Source organism: Panthera pardus, unplaced genomic scaffold, assembly GCF_024362965.1.
Source record: "Panthera pardus isolate Hobbes unplaced genomic scaffold, ASM2436296v1 HiC_scaffold_25, whole genome shotgun sequence".
NCBI classification, from domain to species: Eukaryota; Metazoa; Chordata; class Mammalia; order Carnivora; family Felidae; genus Panthera; species Panthera pardus.
This window is the reverse complement of record NW_026526821.1, coordinates 36389538-36408821: the sequence shown is the minus strand read 5'-3', so window position 1 is coordinate 36408821 and position 19284 is coordinate 36389538. Positions and strand designations below refer to the sequence as shown.

At 37.2% G+C, this 19284-nt stretch overlaps 1 protein-coding gene across 1 annotated transcript in view; it reads right to left on the bottom strand.

Annotated features, from left to right (window-relative positions):
* SLX4IP (SLX4 interacting protein) overlaps positions 1 to 19284 on the bottom strand; it is a 176633-nt gene that overhangs the window by 21841 nt on the left and 135508 nt on the right. Inside the window, exon 5 of the mRNA XM_019462516.2 lies at positions 1958 to 2035. Coding sequence (XP_019318061.2) covers positions 1958 to 2035 — 78 coding nt within the window. The remainder of the gene's footprint in view (positions 1 to 1957; positions 2036 to 19284) is intronic.

Here is a 19284-nt window from a genome sequence, read left to right as displayed (position 1 = left end):
CCTCTTAGATATGACCAACATTTTTAAAGAGGGATATTATGAATCAAATAAGTGAAGCTTTTCACATACTTTGCTCATTTCCAACAATGAATGACAACGTGAGGGACTGACTGATAGAAGCCAAGCATGAAGGTAGTGGTTACATATACACACAACTTAAACACAGTTAACACCACACCACCTGACTAGGTTAAATTACACCAAAGGCCTAATGAGTTGATGTTTTAGTAATAGCCATCTCCTTACCTCTCCCCTGGACCACTGCTGTCTCCTTGGTGATCACTCTTCCCTATTCTAATTCATCCTACTCAGTGCAAGCAGGTTAACAGTTCTAAAAAAATATTTCCACTTATCCTGCTCAAAACCCCATTGTGGATCCTCAGTACCCATAACATGATGTGCAAACTTCAAAGCCCTCCATGAGTGGGGTCTAACCTGTCCTTCTGGTCTCACTCCCACTAGTCCTCCTCATGTAGAAATCTCCATTTCAGAGGGCCTGAGTGTGTTGAAACTTCGACCCCTCTTAGATGTTCTATCTCGTAAGAGACTAGGGATAGATTTAAAAACAAACAAGAAATAATAATAATAAATAAAGTCATTGATATTTATTCATTAATTCTTAAAATTTCTTATTGAAGTAAGTGATAAGTAGTCTGCTTCCCACTTTCTGGAAGGGGGAACTAAGCCTGCCAGCCAAAAATCATGACATTGAAATACTAGCGGATCAGAATTTAAATTAAAAATGATCAGTTCTGGGGTGCCTGGGTGGCTCAGTCGGTTAAGCATCCGACTTCGGCTCAGGTCATGATCTCGCGATTTATGAGTTCGAGCCCTGCGTCGGGCTCTGTGCTGACAGCTCAGAGCCTGCAGCCTGCTTTGGATTCTGTGTCTCCTCCTCTCTCTGCCCCTCCCACGCTCATGCTCTGTCTCTCTCTGTCTCTCGATAATAAATGTTTAAAAAAAATTTTTTTTAAATAAAAATGATCAGTTCTATTCAATAATTTCTCTGTTTTGTCCTTCCATTTCTTCCTCTGAAAAGTAACAATACTAGAATGATGCATTTTGAACATTTTGGAGCCAGGTATTATATAAACAGAAAGCAACCTCTGTACACTTCTTCTTTGCTTAAGTCATAACTGAAACTTTTATCATTTTAATATTTAAATAAAGATTTAGGCAATAGCAATCTTTACCATACAGATAGCCTTCATTTTAACAGACAGATACCAGGTTAAGTGCTTATTTTACTAAGAGAATTGAACAAAGTGGAAAGCCCCAGTAAGAGAGTAATATATTTGAGTGACACTTAAAGTTTAAAAAGTGTAGATAATTGTGAAGATTCCAAGAGCAAACCTCCATACAGTTTATTTTCAAAGTCCTTGTTTCATATCTTATATATTAAAGTCATCCAAGGAAGTTCAGTTAGAGTTTCTTTCCAATGTTCAGATCAGCTTGGAGAATTGTCATTAGCATCTGACCTTATTGTTGTTGGCTGGACGTGTTTGACATCATTTCCTCAGCAGACATCTTGACCTGGGGGAAAGGAGGGGGGAAGCTGGCCTTGTCACACACCTAAGAAAGGCTCTGACAGCTCTGGGCTGGGAAAGCATTTTCTCGTGTACACACTTGCTCTGTATCCCAGGGACTTGGTGTGCATCAAGATGAAGTGATTCATGGTGTAACTGCCTGTCAAATCATTCTGGAAGCTCAATGAAAGTGCTGAGATGCAGCAGGAAAGTAAAGCCTGATGTGGCCCAGCTCACAGTTCTCAGACAGGCAGTAAAACAGTGAAAATTGAAAAAAAAAATCACAAATGTTTAGAAATACTCTCAATCAGTATTTCAATTTTACAAAGGCAACGAAGAAAGTTGTAATATTCATTCCTTAATTTTCATTCCTTCTCTAGGACAAGCTAATAGTGCAAAATGCTTGACAATCCAAGATATCAGCTTCTTACCAGTATTCTGTGAACTTCTGAAACAGTGGAGGCGTATCCCTCTCTTGAGGAAATAGGCTGTGATTTGAAAGCCATAACCTATAAGGTAAAAGAGGATATCATTAGATTACAAGTTTGTTTGCCACTAAATCCCACAGCCCTCCCTAGTGCCTACCATGTAGTATGTGTTCAATAATTATTTAACAAATGAAAGATTAAAAAGAATCAATAGAGGGATTCACATGAGAGAAAGGGGTAAATATTACACTATGAGCTCTTCTAGGAGGACTGGCCAGAGCACCTGGTTGGGATTGTCTCCAGTGCCTTAAGTGGCTCAGTTACTTTATCTGTTACAATGAATTCAACCAAGAATTCTCTACCCAGCAAGATTATCATTCCAAACTGTAGGAGAGATTAAGAGCTTTCCAGAAAAGCAAAAGCTAAAAGAATTCATCACCCCTTAACCGGCCGTACAAGAAATGCTAACAGGCCTTCTTTAAGCCCAAGAGAAATGGAACTATTAATTATAACAAAAAAAACCATATATTAAAGTAAAAATCTCACTGGAAAAGTAAAATATATAACACAGGTAGTGGAGCGAGCACTTACAAAGCAAGCATGAAGGTTAAAAGACAAAGGTAGTAAATTTCCCTCAAATTACAATAATTAGTTACAGGCAGCAGAAAATGTAAAGATGTAAAATGTGTCATCAAAAATATAAAACATGGGAAAGGAGTAATACGGTAAAGTTTTGGAATGTATTTAAAATTAAGTTGCTATCAACTTAAAACAGACTGCTATTTACATATGATATTTTATGTGAACCTTGTGGTAACCATGAGGAAAAAATACATAATAAATACAAAAAGAAAATGAGAAAAGAATCTAAAGATAACACTAAAGAAAGCCATCAAACCAAAAAAGAAGAGAGAAAGAGAAGAAAGGAATAGAGAGGAACTACAAAAACAACAAGAAAATAATTAACAAAATGGCAATAAGCATATACTTATCAATAATTACTTTAAATGTAAATGGTCTAAAATCACCAGTCAAAAGATACAGAGTGCTAAATAGATAACAAACAAACAAACAATCAAAAAACAACAAGAAGACCCATCTATATGCGCCTACAAGATATTCACTTCAGAAGTAAGAACACAGACTGAAAGTGAGGGATGGAAAAAGGTATTCCAGGCAAATGGAAATGAAAAGAATGCTGGAGTAGGTATACTCAGATAAAACAACATAAACTTTAAAACAGACTGTAATAAAAAACAAAAGAAGGCATTACATAAAGATGTCAATCCAATAAGAAAATGTAACATTTATAAATATATATGCACCATATAAAGCAAACACTAACAGACCTAAAGGGAGAAATTGAAACCAATACAGTAATACCAGGAGACTTTAATACCCCACTTTCATCAATGGATAGATCATCCAGACAACATCAACAAAAAATTAAAACAGAAACATCAGCTTTAAATAACACGTTAGACCAGACAGACTTAATAGATATATACACTCTATCCAAAAGAATACACATTCTTCTCAAGCGATCATGGAACATACTCCAGGACAGATCACAAGTTGGGCCACAAAACAAATCTCAATAATTTCAAGAAAACTGAAATCATATCAAGCATCTCTTCCAACCACAATGGTATAAAACTAGAAATTCATTAGAAGAAATAAGAAAAAATATAAAAATATTAAACAACAAATAATTAAACAACCAATGGGTTATTGAAGGAACCAAAGGGGAAATTAAAAAATAATCTACAACCAGTGAAAATAAAAACAGGACATACCAAAATACATAGGATGCAGCAAACGCAGTTCCATGAGGGAAATTCCTACCTCAAGAAATAAACAAACAATTCAAATAAACAATCTAGCTCTGCAACTAAAGAATTAGGAAAGAAGAACAAGCAAGACCCTAAATTTACAGAAGAAAGGAAATAATGATGACTGGAAGAGAAATAGACACTAAAAAGACATTAGAAAAAAATCAATGAAGAAAGAGCTAGTTCTTTGAAAAGATAAATGATACCGAAAAATCTTAGCTAGACTTGCCAAGAAAAAAGACAGAAGAGAACTCAAATAAAATCAGAGATGTTACAACCAATACCGCAGAAATACAAAGGGTTGTAAGAAACTGCTATGAAAAATTATATGCCAAAAAACTGTACAACCTTGAAGAAATGAATAAATTCCTAGAAACCTACAATCTCCCAAGATTGCATAATGAAGAAATAGAAAATCTAAATACACCAATTACTAGTAAGGAGATTGAAAGCGTACTGAAAAACCTCCCAACAACAAAAGTCCAGGACCAGATGGCTTCACTGGAGAATTCTACTAAACATTCAAAGAAAATTTAACACCTATCCATTTCAACTCTTCCAAAAACTGAAGGAGGGAAAGCTTCCAAACATATTTTACAAGGTGAGCATTACCCTGATACCAAAACCAGAGCAAGGGCTCCACAAAAAAAGAAAATTAAAAGCAATATCCTTGGGGTGCCAAAGGTGGCTCAGGCAGTTGAGCATCCAACTCTTGATTTTGGTTCAGGTCAAGATCCCAGGGTTGTGGGATGGAGCCCCGCATTGGGTTCTGCACCAAGCAAAGATCCTGCTTGGGATTCTCTCTCTCTCTCCCTCTGCCCCTCTCCCCTAAGGCACGCACATTGTCTAACAAAACCCTCAATATCCTTGATGAACATAGATCCCCAAATCCACAACAAATATTAGCAAAACAAATCCAACAATACATTAAAAGAATCATACACCATGATCAAGTGAGATTTATTCCAGTGATGCCAGGATGGTCCAACATCTGCAAATCAATCAACACTGAACATCACATTAACAAAATTAAAGATAAAATCACATAATCATCTCAATAGATGTGGGGAAAAAGAATATCTGACAAAATGCAAGACCCATCTAGGATAAAAACTCTCAATAAGTGGGTATGGAGGAAATATACCTCAGTGTAATCAAAACCACATATGACAATCCTATAGCTAACATCACACTTAATGGTGAAAAGCTGAAAGCTCTAACATCAGAACCAAGACAAGGATGCCCACCCTCACCACTTTTATTCAACATAGTCTCAGAAGTCCTAGCCATAGCAATTAGGGAAGAAAAATAAATAAAAGGCATCCAAACCAGAAAAGAGGTAAAACTGTCTCTATTTGTAGATGACATGATACTATATATAGAAAACTCTAAAGAATTCACCAAAAAAACCTGTTAGAACCAATGAATTCATTCAAGTTGCAGGACACAAAATCAATATACAAAAATCTGTGGTATTTCTATATATAACTAACAAAACATTAGAAAAAGAAATTTAGAAAACAATCCCATTTACAACCGCATCAGAAAAAGAGTAAAATACTTAGTAATAAATTTAACTAAGGAGATGAAAGACTTGAACACTGATAACTATAAGACACTGACAACTATAAGACACTGACAAAAGAAATTGAAGAAGATAAAAATAAATGGAAAAATATTCTGTGTTCATGGATTGGAATTAATATGGTGAATATGTCTATACTACCCAACATAATCTACAGATTAATGGCAACACCTATCAAAATTCCAGTGGCATACTTCACAGAACTAGAATAAACAATTCTAAAATTTGTATGGAACCAAAAAAGATGCCAAATAGTCAAAGTAATCTTGAGAAAGAAGAAAAAAGCTGGAGGTATCACACTTTCTGATTTCAAACTATACTACAAAGCTGTAGTAAATCAAAACACTATGGTATCAGTACAAAAACAGACACACAGACCAATGAAACAGAATAGAGAGCCCAGAAATAAACCCACACATATATGGACAGTTAGTTTATGACAAACAAGCCAAGGACATACAATAGAGAAAGGATGGTCTCTTCAGTAATGATGTTGGAAAAATCGGACAGCCACATGCGAAAGAATAAAACTAGACCGCTATTTTATACCATGCACAAAAATTAACTCAAAATGCATTAAAGACTTGAATGTTAAGACCTGAAACCATAAAATGCCTTGAAGAAAATATAAACTCCTTGACATCAGTCTTAGCAACATCCTTGTGGATCTGACTACAAAGACAAGGGAAACAAAAGTGAAAGTACACAAATAGGGCTACATCAAGCTTAAAACCTTCTACCCAACAAAGGAACCGTCAACAAAATGAACAGGCAACCCACTAAATGGAAGCAGATTTTTGCAAACTATATATCTGATAAGGAGTTAATATCCAAAATACATAAAGAATTCATACAACTTGACAACAACAAATCAACCAACCTGATTTAAAAATGGGCAGAAGATTTGAATCAACATTTCTCCAAAGATATACAGATGACCAACAGGCACATGCAAAGGTGCTCAACACCAATTATTAGGAAAATGCATATTAAAACCACAATAAGAAAACACCTCACATCTGTTAGAATGGCTACTAAAAAACAAACGAACAAAAACAAGAAATTACAAATGTTAGTGAGGATGTGGAGAAAATGGAAACTTTGTGCACTGTTGGTGAGAATGTAAATTGGTGTAGCCACTATGGAAATTATAGTGGCCTCAAAAAATTAAGAACAGAACTACTGTATGACCCCTCAATTCCACTCTGAAATATTTATCCAAAGAATATGAAAACACTAATTCAAAAAGATACATGCACCACTATGTTTACTGCAGCATTACTTACAATAGCCAAGATACAGAAACAGTCTAGGTGCTTATTGACAGATGGATGGATAAAGAGGATGTGGTACATTTATACCATGGACTACTCAAACATAAAAAATAATGAAATCTTGCCATTTACGACAACACAGGTGGACCTTGAAGATATTAGGCTAAATGAAGTAAGGCAGAGAAAGACAAATACTGTATTATTTCACTCATACATGGAGTCTGAAAAACCAAACAAATGAACAAACAAAACAGCAAGAGTAGTGGTTATGGGGCAGAGTTGGGGAGTGAAATGGGTCAAGAGGGTTAACTAGACAGTGACAGATGTTAAACAAGCTTCGTAGTGTATACAGATGTCGAATTATAAAGATGTACACCTGAAACTTACATTTAAAGGGAAGGGGGCATAGTCATGGTGAAATACTACCCTGTCCCTAAAAATGTATAAACTACAACTACAGGCGATATCAGAAAAAAAATCTCAAAAAAAAAAAATGTCAAGTAAAGGAGCCTGGTACAAAGGAGTACATTCCATATGAAAATGGAGACATTACCATTCATCTTATAGGGTAGCAACAGAATTTCACAAAAAGTACCAGCACAGTTCCTTCTTCTCTCTCTGCTTTCCTCCCTCCCTCCTCTCTTCCTTCCCTTCCACCCACCTCCAGGTATAAACTACTCTGTTGATGACTTTCTTAAAAACATTAAGTAAAACTGTCCTACCAAAGAGGGTAAGCATCTCCGGGTTGTAAAACAACCTCAGAGACAGTATTATATCCATGAAATTGAAAGGGCCAGGTGTTATAAGAGGTGGTCTCCAGGACCTTCAGATTTTTCAAAGTCCATGGTTATAATTGTTTTTGAAATAACTTTTATTTTAAAAAAATGCAAAGAAATTCCCACTTTTACGTTCAGTATCCTTCTCACACCCCTGTAGAAGATCCAGAACATCAGTGACTGCAGATTTGATGTCTGTCTACACAAGCTACAGCTTTGACAGCACAACTGCTTTAGTCATGGGGATTGTGAAATAAGAGTGACGTCTATGATAGCATAATCTCCAGATTTACAGAGATGAAATATATTTTTTCCTAAAACACTTGAAACAGATTGCATTTTGGTCATGTGCCTTTCTTCTGCTTAAAACGTCAAACAAAATATGTACACCACGGGCATTATTCTGAGTGCTTTAAAACAAATCCTTTATTCCTTAGGTCAGTGAGAGAATAGAAGTGATTTGCACATCTGTTTATCTGTCCTACTGCTGTGGGGGGGCTGGTGGAGACTGTAAGAAAGGATCTATGAATACAGACAGAAAAATTTTACAGTGATTTTGAAAGTAATGATTTATAATGTCAGTCTTCCAAAGGTGTGAATAACAATAAAATGCAGTATGTAAGTCATTCTGCCTTTGCTGGTAACACTTACAGCTCTAGTGATTAAGACTCGGATTTTCAAAAATCTTTTCCCTGTACAAAATATCCAGCAATAGAATGTTATTATCAGGAAGGGGCTAAATCTGAAGTCGACTATGAAAACTACAGCTCCAATTCAGGAAGCATGGTATCTGGAGATACCTTGGGTGATAAAGAAAGCTTACTTGGTCAGTTAAGCAACAGTCTCAATATGACATGTTTCCCTACAGAAAAAGAGAGCAGTATGGGGCGACTGGGTGGCTCAGTTGGTTAAGCGTCCGACTTCGGCTCAAGTCATGATCTCGTGATCTGTGGGTTCGAGCCCCGCATCGGGCTCTGGGCTGACAGCTCAGAACCTGGAACCTGCTTCGGATTCTGTGTCTCCCTTTCTCTCTGCCCCTCCCCCACTTGTGCTCTGTCTCTCTCTGTCTACCAAAAATAAATAAATGTAAAAAAAAATTTAAAAAAAAAGAAAAAAAAGAAAAAGAGAGCAGTATAAGAAAATTCTAAGTGATTTATGACTGAAATTACTAGGAGAACTGAGTATCTCCTATCCATCCCACCCCCCAGAATAGGATTATGCTAAAGAGAATCATTCCTAAACTGGGGACTTGTTATGATTTCAATGAATACTCCCCACCATGGCATCGACAAGAGAAATGGCAAACTTAACATGTAAAAAAGATTTTCACCTGCTTAATCCAAATTCCACTGGCCATAGGAAACTTTATTGTTTAAAGAGAACTTGAAGAGAGATTAAACACAAAAGATTCAGTTCTTATGGCAAACTAATTTTGATATATAAACAGAGAAAGTCACTGCCACTGAAATATACTGACTCGAAATGCTTACAGAGATGTATTTCATTTATCCATAGATAGCAGGCAGTGATAAAGACTACATTCTTATCTTTGCTCTTTAATGTAATTAACTTCACAGAGTTCAGCAGGCCACTGAGATTTCGTCCTTATTCAGAGCTAAAGCAAAGTTCCACTATTCTCTACAATCAAACAGCAACTTGGCAAAGAATCCAGGAGGCCCTTTGCTTTTCCCTTCTCCGGGCCTAAACCGCAAGCTTGCTAACACTGGTGTTCTAAATGCACAGAACTGGAGTCAGTAGGAGACTCGGGTTGGGGGACAAAATGGAAATTGTAAAGTGAGAATCTTTTCACTCGAAAACTACCTGACAATGGCATTCTGAGATTCTGAGGCACTTGTAAATCACATTTAAGTATGTCTGTTTTCTTGACAGCTATTGTGGTCCTCCTAAATCTGAGAAGACTGTCTTTAGACACAGGAAGAGACTGGGACTTAGAAGGAAAATTCTGTTGTGGAATCATCTTTCTACCAGCAGTCTTCAGATATGTGTATTTCTAGACATAATCTATATTTCTGCACTGCTTAATGTCATTTGACATCCAGTACTAACAAGAGTCAACCTTCTCCCCTGGCCTCCAAGCAGCCCCCAAAGTCTCCAGTTTATGCCTCTGGCATTCCAAACGTTGTAAAGAGCTGCTGCTTTATCTTCGTACAGACCTCCCAACCTCCGATGGGGCCCGAAATGATGATCTGTTACCACATTAACATCTTCTGACTCACCTGGTAGTTCATCAAAGAGAATTAAGTCTCTAAGAAAAGGAGGAGGGGTAGGGACTCGGTAATATTAATGAGAGAAAGGGTAGTCCATGTTTTAAGGACAAATCAGAGTTCTACTATTTTATTTCATATTCTGTCTAAATAAACCGCTCCAAAATGGCTTTATTAGAAATTCAGAGACTTCATGAATAGAAAGGGAAAAACAACAACAAAAAAAATCAAATACGGGTTGAACAAATTCCACCCTGGCTTAGCAGAGTGGTAGATTAGTTTTAAGTAGTACCGTGTTGTAGTGAGTAATAGTTTTTAAGGGAGTGCTCGTGTATTTGGGTTGTTCTATTTCATAGTCCCAAGACACTGAGAACAAATATCCAACATGGAGTTTTTACTGTAAAACTATCCAGCTTCACTTGTTTTCCAAGAGACTCATAGCCAAGGTGATGTGAACTTCCCCTATGCTGTCAAGGCAAGTCCATGGTATAGCACATCACAATGAGAAGCCCTCTCCCACAGCTCTTCTGAGACCACGTGGAGCCTGGGAAAATGCCTCCAAGTGGCCTGCTGAGCCATCAGGACTTCAGGACAGGTAAGCACTGCTTCCTAGCTGGCCCCACCCAACACAGCCTGGCTCTCCTCCAGCCAAGCCTTGTCCCAAACAAGGCAACCTCAAAGTAGGAAGGCCTATTTTGTCCCATAATACTTCTCTCCCTGAGATGACCTCTTCATTATCAGTAACATCACTGACAATGATGAAAAATGTCAAACATCCAGAAAAGTAGAAAAACAGTGCCATGACCCCCCAAACCCCACCATCTAAACTCAATAATGGTTAATATTCTGTCATGTTTCAAATACATATTTGGTAAACCATTTCAAAATACATTAGATGTCATGACACTTTACTCCTAAATATGTGAGCACAGACTCACATATAACAAGACATCCTCCTATATCACCAAGATAGTATGATCAAAACTGAGCATGACATTATTGGTCTGTCAAATAACCAGTCCATACTCAAATTTCCCAAACTATCCCCAAAATGTGTATCAATGAACCTCCTCTTGAATTAGAATCCAACCAAAGATCATGCATTGCATTTGGTTATGTCTCTTACATTCCTGTAATCTAGAATAATGTCTCCCTTCCTTTTATTCTTAATTATGACCTTTTAAAGGGATCAGGCTAGTTGTCCTGTAGAGTGACCTCCATTCAGAATTTGCAGTTAAAAAAAATAAGATCTCAGTTGCCTAAATACAAATTTTCAACCTGCATGCTCTTTTACAATGCCAGCCCTTTATTAGTTTTGACAGCTTCCTTTAAGTTCTGCAGGAAAGAGCAGGTTCAAACTAACACTGTAATTATAATTCAAAGTCTGGAACACAGATGACTTGAATATTTAGTCCTAAAGATAATTTCAAAGAAGTGAGATCTTAAATTTATAAACACTTAAATTTTTAGCAAAGGTAAGCAGGTGGGGTAGTGGTCTCATTCTTGTTCTAAGAAAGGGCACTTTGTGACAATCAGATGACTGTGTGCTGACCTGGAAGCAGCTCCACACTATGTACCAGTTCAGACTTGTGACTGTTTCCAGTCTGAGGTCATGAGTCAGCTCTCATTCTCCATCTGAAGACCTGGTGAGATTTAATAAGAGGGTAGGAAGAAAGGGGCTGATAGCTACTGAGTACTGACAATGTCTTCATCCATGCTAGACTAGACCAAGAACATATACAGCTATTTTAAAAAATGAAGAATATGTGTGTTTTAAAGCTATTTCATTCAGGAAAAAATGAATTATAACTCATTACTTCTGAAACTGTCCATTCAGTAAGTCACATCTGTCCTTATAAGATGGCCAACGGTAGAGAAATCACAAGTGTGATATCATCACTTAGAACATATACAGGGAGGTTGGGTGTGAGATGGAGACTTTGGAAAAGCCCTTATGGGGCCCTTTGAAACATGTTATAGGCCTAAGTGTGATCTTCACCATTGTTGGTGATGGGTGGGGTTGGGGACAGGGGTTGCTCTGTGGGAACCAAAAAACAAGTCTTACCATAAGTTTAAGAACACACACACACACACAGGATCCTAGTTTAAGACCACAACTGGGAAAAAATTTGGGTGGGTAAGTGGAATATTTGGTCCTGGGCTAAAAATTTCACTTATTACCCAAGATATTTAGAGACTCCAAAAGGATCCCTTGAGATAACATTTCACGTTCTTAAATAAGGACAGTACTGGACGCTGAGTCACAATAAAGCTATGTCTATTTGAGGCCAAAACAAATGGGGCAAACTAGTTAGTTCCATGAAAAAAAAAACAAAACAAACAAACCAAAAACCTACGAACAAAATGATTACTTGAGGCCAAATTTACTTAGAAAAACAATTTTCTACCTGTCACTTCATTGACTTTGTATGCAATACCACTGGCCCCATGTGCTATTAATTTTACTATCTATGGGACCATCAGAGAATGTTACCATTCAGTGAGAAAGCTCAGGCAGACACAAATTAGAATAAAACAAATTGAGAAATTATCACTTTAGCTTTCTTTCCCATACTGCTTTCCTATTTTTTTTTTTGTTTATAAAAATATGCCCTTAACATCAGGTATGAAAACCATGTTTAGATAATGTTCAAGCACAGACAAAATGATATTCAAAATGATGGCTCCCACAATCATAACTCTGCCAGACGATGCATAATAATGAGGATGATAGAACTGGGCACTTATGAAAATCTCAAAGTTCCCTACAAAACCCTTCACTCACCTTTAAATAACTATGTATAAAAGAAACAGAGATTTTGTTTATTTATTTTGAGAGAGAAAAAGAGTGCAAGAGGGGGAGGAGCAAAGAGAGAAAGGAAAAGAGAATCCCAAGCAGGCTCTGTAGTGTCAGCATGGAACCCGACATTGGGCTTGATCTCACAAGCTGTGAGATCATAACCTGAACCAGAATCAAGAGTTGGAAGTTTATTCAACTGAGCCACCCAGGTGACCCAAGAAACAGATCTTTTATTTCTAAATGAGGGAGCTGGTTGTTTGAACTGTTGGCTGTTCAAGCAGGCCGCTCTTGCAACAACTTTCAAACTTCCTGTGTATAAGATGAGAAGCACCAGATGAAGCATATCCTCTGTGGCCTCCCTCTCTTGCAGGGGGTCCATTCCAACTCTGAGATTCTATGACCATGTGCAATGAGAAAAAGAGTTGATGAACCACTGGACTATTCGAACAGGATTGCAGAATCACAGGACAAGAAACATCTTTGAACAGCCATCTAGCTCACTTCCTGCTTATTAGCCAGGATCATATTTAAATCATATTTTAAAAACACCACCAAATGCCAAATGAGAAGATGCCAAACCTAGGCATGTGTGACTTAATTCTTCCTTTACCATTTGAAATGAGATTGCAAACTTTGATGCTTTAAAGGACAAGACAGCAAAAAGGCTGGGTTTGGACTCTGGAAACCAGAGAAAGCACATGCCTGGTTAAAAGGGGACAGAAGCTATTGAACTCCAGCATCAGCTGCCACTGGAAATTAGGGCACCAGGGTACCAAATTTTAGGCCTTTCCAGAAAAGCTAAATATCTAAATTTTTATATGAAATCTCCCAAATTTTAAATTAGCAATGAACTAAAATATAGCAGTCCAAGTACAGTTTTTCTGAAGGCAGCTTCAGCTTTGCACCACCAGTTGACAATTTGTAATCTAAATTCCTCGCACTGCAGTTGAAGTTCATTTTCTTGTGTTCTGCTTTCAGCAGAGATGAAAGAAAGCTGGCTGCTACCAAATGCTTGGAGATAGGTAGTCAGTTTCAATCTAGTCATTTATTCTAAGCTAAATAAACCCAGGTCCTTAACCTCACTACACAGGACATGTTTATCTACATTTAAATCATTCTGACACCTCTAAGTCCTGACATTAAAGATACACAGCTAAGGGTTTGACTCAATGTGGGGGAAAATGAAAAGATTATGCAATTTTAGAAATCATTAATCGTATGAATGTGTGAGATCTGTAGTTTAAAAATCACAAAACTTACATTTTTTAAAAAATGGACTTGGAAGGTTTGAGTAAAACACCAAGTTCTGGGTTGGAAGGGCTAATTGTTATAAAGATGTGCATTGTTCCCATATTTATTTATTTAACAAACATGTACTGAATGCCTATTACGTACCAGACAATTCCAATCAGGATCACAATGAAAACATTTTTGTGTGTGCGTGGTAAGAGTAGGGAGCAATTTCAAAGTTGCCAAATTAATTCTAAAATTAATCTAGAAGAATAGACAAATAAGAACAGCTACATGAAAAAACTCAAAATGAAAAAAAATTCTAATTCAAAGTAATGTATATATAATGTGTTTTAAAAAAAACCAACTGGACAAAAATAAAAAGGTTTATAAAGTTAAATCACCAATAATCCAACCACCCAGAAACAGTTACTTTTTTCACCTTGACTTTTGATGACCTCCAGGTCTTTTCTGAAGACATATAAACACACATATATTCCTATTTCTTTTTACAAAAATGGAATCACATGACAAAAGCTGCTTTATAACCTGATTTTTCTTTAAAAAACTCAATGTACATGAACTTTGTGTATGTTACCACTTAGGAATCCACTTTCACTCTTTTCCAATTTAATATTCACTAGAAGATGGTTCCTACTGATCTGTAAAGCTGGTTCTGCCATATACAGGCCTCTCTCTTTTTTAATGTTTGTTTATTTTTGAGAGAGATACAGACAGAGTCAGAGCAGGGGAGGGGCAGAGAGAGAGGGAGACAACAGAATCCGGAGCAGGCTTTAGGCTTCGAGATGTCAGCACAGAGCCCGACACTGGGCTTGAACCCACGAACCACAAGATCATGACCCAATCTGAAGTCAGACATCTAACCTAATGAGCCACCCAGGCGCCCCTAGGCCTCTCTTTTAGAGTTATTTTATTCCATTGACTTATCAGTCAATATGCACTGTATTAATTACCTAAGCTTTATTTACAATAAACCTTAATATCCAGTAGGGCAAGTTCCTTTCTTGACCCTCGAAGCTGTTTCTAGTCCTCATCAAGAATTACTCCTGGTCCTTTATGCTTTCCTATAGCTTTTAATGTTAGCTTGTCAAGTTGCATGAAAAAATTGACAGTTTGATTAGAAAGGCCCTGAATTTATAGACCAATTTGGAGACAAATGGGACTTCCTATATATTTGACATGGCAGACCTCCCAATTATTTTTGAGGACTTAAAAAAACGTCTTTCAGTAAAGTTTAGAATTTTTCTATGTAACATTCTTGCATACTTTATTAAGTTTATTATGAGGTACTTCCTATTTTTTATTGTTGCCATCACATATATTGCTTCCTAAAAATTACATTTTCAAATTGTCTGCTGTTGCAATTGACTTTTGTATGCTGACCTGCAACTGAAAAATCTATTAAACCCTCTTATTAATTCTAATAATTGGTCACTATATTTCCCTTAGACTTTTCATGACACTTTTATTCTTTATTTCCAAATTTCCCATCTGTATTTTTTCTCCTGACTTATAGTTTGGGCTAGAATCTCCAGTAAATGTTGAATATTGTTCCTAGTAGGAATCGCTGTGGTACCCTTGATTATAAAAGGAACACTTTTAGTGATTTAGCAATGAGAACAGTATTTGTTTCCATTTCACCTAAGTTTTCAAATTTATTAGCTTTTGTAATAGGCGCATCACAGATTTGTGGCTCTGTCCTTAAGGACATGCAGTGAACTGCTTTCTCCTACAATGTTTATGTAGACTATCTTCTGTTCTATATTTTCTATTCAGCATTTGTTTGTAACAAACATTCTCCTCAAATTTGTAACAAACAAATCCCCTCAGTTGGGATTTGTATTCCATTTTAAAATGTGCTAGGTCTTTTTTCAATTTTTGATGTGTTCACTTGAGTCATGTACAAAAACAGTAAACATTCCCAAAGTTTATCATCAATCCTGCTATCTCACAGTTCTTAAATAAACCACTATGAAGTTTAAGTAACCACCAACTAGTCTAGAGTCTTTCCAAGGCCCAATCATAAGCCCACTGCTCATATTTAAATCACATGGGGAGTCGGAAGCTCCAAGGCTGGGGTCATTTTCAACTCTACAGATTCTTGTATCCCTAGCACCCAAGAATCTGATGTAGATCTGGGAAAGTTGCAGACACTTGTATTCTTTTTGAAGAGTTCCAAGGGATTCTGATGCACAGTTCAGGTTTGGAAGTCACTGCTCTAAATCTTATTTTATTGAGTTACTGGTATGGAATTAGTAGCAAGAGTCTTGCTAGAGTAATGGTGGTGGTACATTACAAAGTTCTTGAAGATAAACACAAAATGCAAGTCCTGTAAGTGAATATAGGAGAGAAATCACCCTTGCTCCTTAAACACAAACAAAGAGGCCTCTAGCAGGAGCACTATAGCAACAGTGAAGAGGCATAGGGAGAAAGCTAATTTCTAAGGCACTCAAGGCCCAAACTACCAAGGCAATTTATGAGAAGCCAATGCATATTAGCTCAATTATTATCGCCTCTCTGGAGGATTTCAAAGAACAAGTCTCATGCCTCCTTTGTTTTCTTTTCTCTCTCTCCCTCTAACTGCCAGATGATCTACCTTTTCACAGAAAAAAAAAATAAAATCACCACATACTTTTCATTTTTTATCTTCCACAAGTCCCTACAGTTCACCTAAAATGTACATCAATTTGATATGTAAAAATTAAAGTGATAGGTATGCAATGACTTATAATCGTAATTAAGATGCTAATCAGATCACACACAGACTCAGATTAACAAGAAATGTACGATGTTTGCTATGACTCAGGTTTTATTATTTCCGAAACACTACCTTGATATTCCTGTCTTCACTGTCTAAACAAGGAAAAACTTAGAAGAATGTGTAAAGAGAACTTTTTAATGTTGTTCTGCTTACACAGTATTTACTGATAATATAAGTATCAAATGAACAAATAAAAAATACTGCTCCAACTTCATCGTATACACATTCTTACCATGAAATTAAGAGAGATATAACAAGACATGTGCTTCCCAATGAGTGGCAACAGGAAATACACCCTATCTAGCACAAAGTATTCTTGCATAAGAAACAACAACATACAAGGGATCTGACCTCATCAAGAGTGTGGGTCTGACTACCAGTTTACAGGAAATACAGGGGCTGGAAGAATATTAACGCCACCATGCAGATGCAGCCAGCCAAACCCAAAATGTGGGAAATTCCAGAGGACACTTGACCTAGTTTCTCTGATAAGTAAACAACAAGAAAAAAAAAAACAGGAGGGACGTTCCCCTAAGTTCAAAGAGATAGTCACCTATTGTAAAGAGAATCAATCAAATGCAGTGAATGTGTGGACCAACCTTGTTTAGACCCTCATTTGAACAACCCAACTATAATAGAATTGAAGAGATAGAGAAATCTGAAGACGGACTATATATCTGATGACATCAAGAATTTTTTTTCTCCCTTGGGATGCCTGGATGGCTCAGTAGGTTAAGCATCCAACTCTTGATTTTGGCTCAGGTCATGATCTCGTGGTTTGTGGGATTGAGCCCTGAGTCAGGCTCTGCACTAACAGTATGGAGCCTGCTTGAGATTTTCTCTTTCCCTCGCTCTCTGCCCCAACCCGACTTGTGCACTTGTGCACATCCACGCTTTCTCTTTCTCAAAATAAATAAACATTAAAAAAAAACCTTAATGGCACTCTGCTCATTAAAAAAAAAAAAAAGAAAAGAAAACTTAGGGGCACCTGGGTGCCTCAGTCGGTTAAGCATCTGACTTCAGCTCAGGTCATGATCTCTCAGTTCATGGGCTAGACACCTGCACTGGGCTCTGTGCTGACAGCTAGGAGCCTGGAGCCTGCTTCAGATTCTGTCTCCCTCCCTGCCCCTCCCCGCTCGCACTCGGTCTCTGTCTCTCTCAGAAATAAACATCTTAAAAAATTTAAAACACCTTATTTTTTAGAGTCAAATACATTGCATCACTCATGTGTACAATATATGATATCCAGGATTTACCTAAAATTATGTGGGAGTGGGGGGCAGGAAGAACAAGTCAGGGGTAAATGAAATAACATTTGGCCATATGTTAAAAATGCGATGCTGCGTGATGGATAAGAGGGGACTCATTGGATAATCTATTGTATGCATCTGAAATTTCTAGTAAGTTTAAAAACAAAAGAGAGAATTCTTCGAAGACTTAAATTTAAAAAAGACCATAATTTGATGAAAACCTTCAAGAACCTTAAAGCTGATGCATTTTTCTTTTAAATATTTATGTTAATATCATCCTTCTTTCAAAGTTTCAGAACATAAGTCACAATTAAAGTTTGCTTTTCTAATTTTCTAACTTTGAAAATAACATTTTACAAAAAAATGCAAAAGCATTCTTTATTGTGTTGTGAATTATAACCATAATCTTTAGAATAATTTTTGTAAGTAGATAACAATTAAAAAGCAACCTAAACAGAAATGATCTAATAGGTGATTGTAAAGCTCTCATCTTCCTTAAGCCTTAAAAGTAAGCACACTATCGCATTTAAAGTAGGGATGGTAACCTCGTTCTTTCATGACTACTGGCCCAAGTTGAAAAGGTAACTGATTATAGAAATAGGTATAGATATAGATACATATACATACAGTCTGCAGGTTCAAGCCATACTACCAGCCTGTTACATATGGAGTAAAAAGTGCACCATACTTAAAAAAATATATAGCCTTGCAGTAAAAGGAACACATGTCCACAGGGCACCTGGGTAGCTCAGTTGGTTAAGTGTCCAACTTCAGCTGAGGTCATGGTCTCACGGTTTGTGAGTTTGAGCTCCGTGTTGGGCTCTGTGCTAACAGCTCAGAGCCTGGAGCCTGCTTCAAATTCTGTGTCTCTCACTGTCCCTCCCCCATTTGCGCTCTTGCACTCACGCTCTCTCTCTCTCTCTGTCCCTCAAAAATAAATAAACATTTAAAAAAATTTTTTTAAAGGAGCACATGTCTAAAAGCAGAATCGGGAATCTGACAAAGATAAAGGAGACCCTCCTGCTAAAAACACACAAAATCTGGGTAAAAGAAAAACATGCTTAAGTACATAGCAGAACTCAAAAGAAACGGAAATATCAAGGAAATACCAGAAATGGAGAGGTAAGGAGTAGGAAACGAATGGGCTGACACTCTAATGGCCTATAGAAAAGCTTTAGATCAGACATACACAGGAGAGGACCCAGTCTCCACTGCCCCGAGGAGTAGACACTGCTCCATCACTCCACAAAAACCCCTTTCTCTCTTGATTTGTGTGCTTTTTCTTTTGTTGAATGCTGAGAACTCACCAGCCCCTGAGGCTCCACAAAAGTCTCTCCTAATGTTTCATTGTCCCAAATCTCCCAGCTTCTTGGATACCCATCCCACAGAACTACCTTTCTTCATGTTGTTCCTCATTCCCACCTTCCAAAGGCAAGCATTTTTAGGGTGCCCCTCCGCTCTCGGTCACATGACTGGAGTGGAAGCCAGCCACAGTCCTGCCTTCTTTTCTTCATAGAAGCTTTCTCTCTTCCTTTCACTGGTTTTAGTAGAAGGTTCATATGATAGGAGGCCTTTA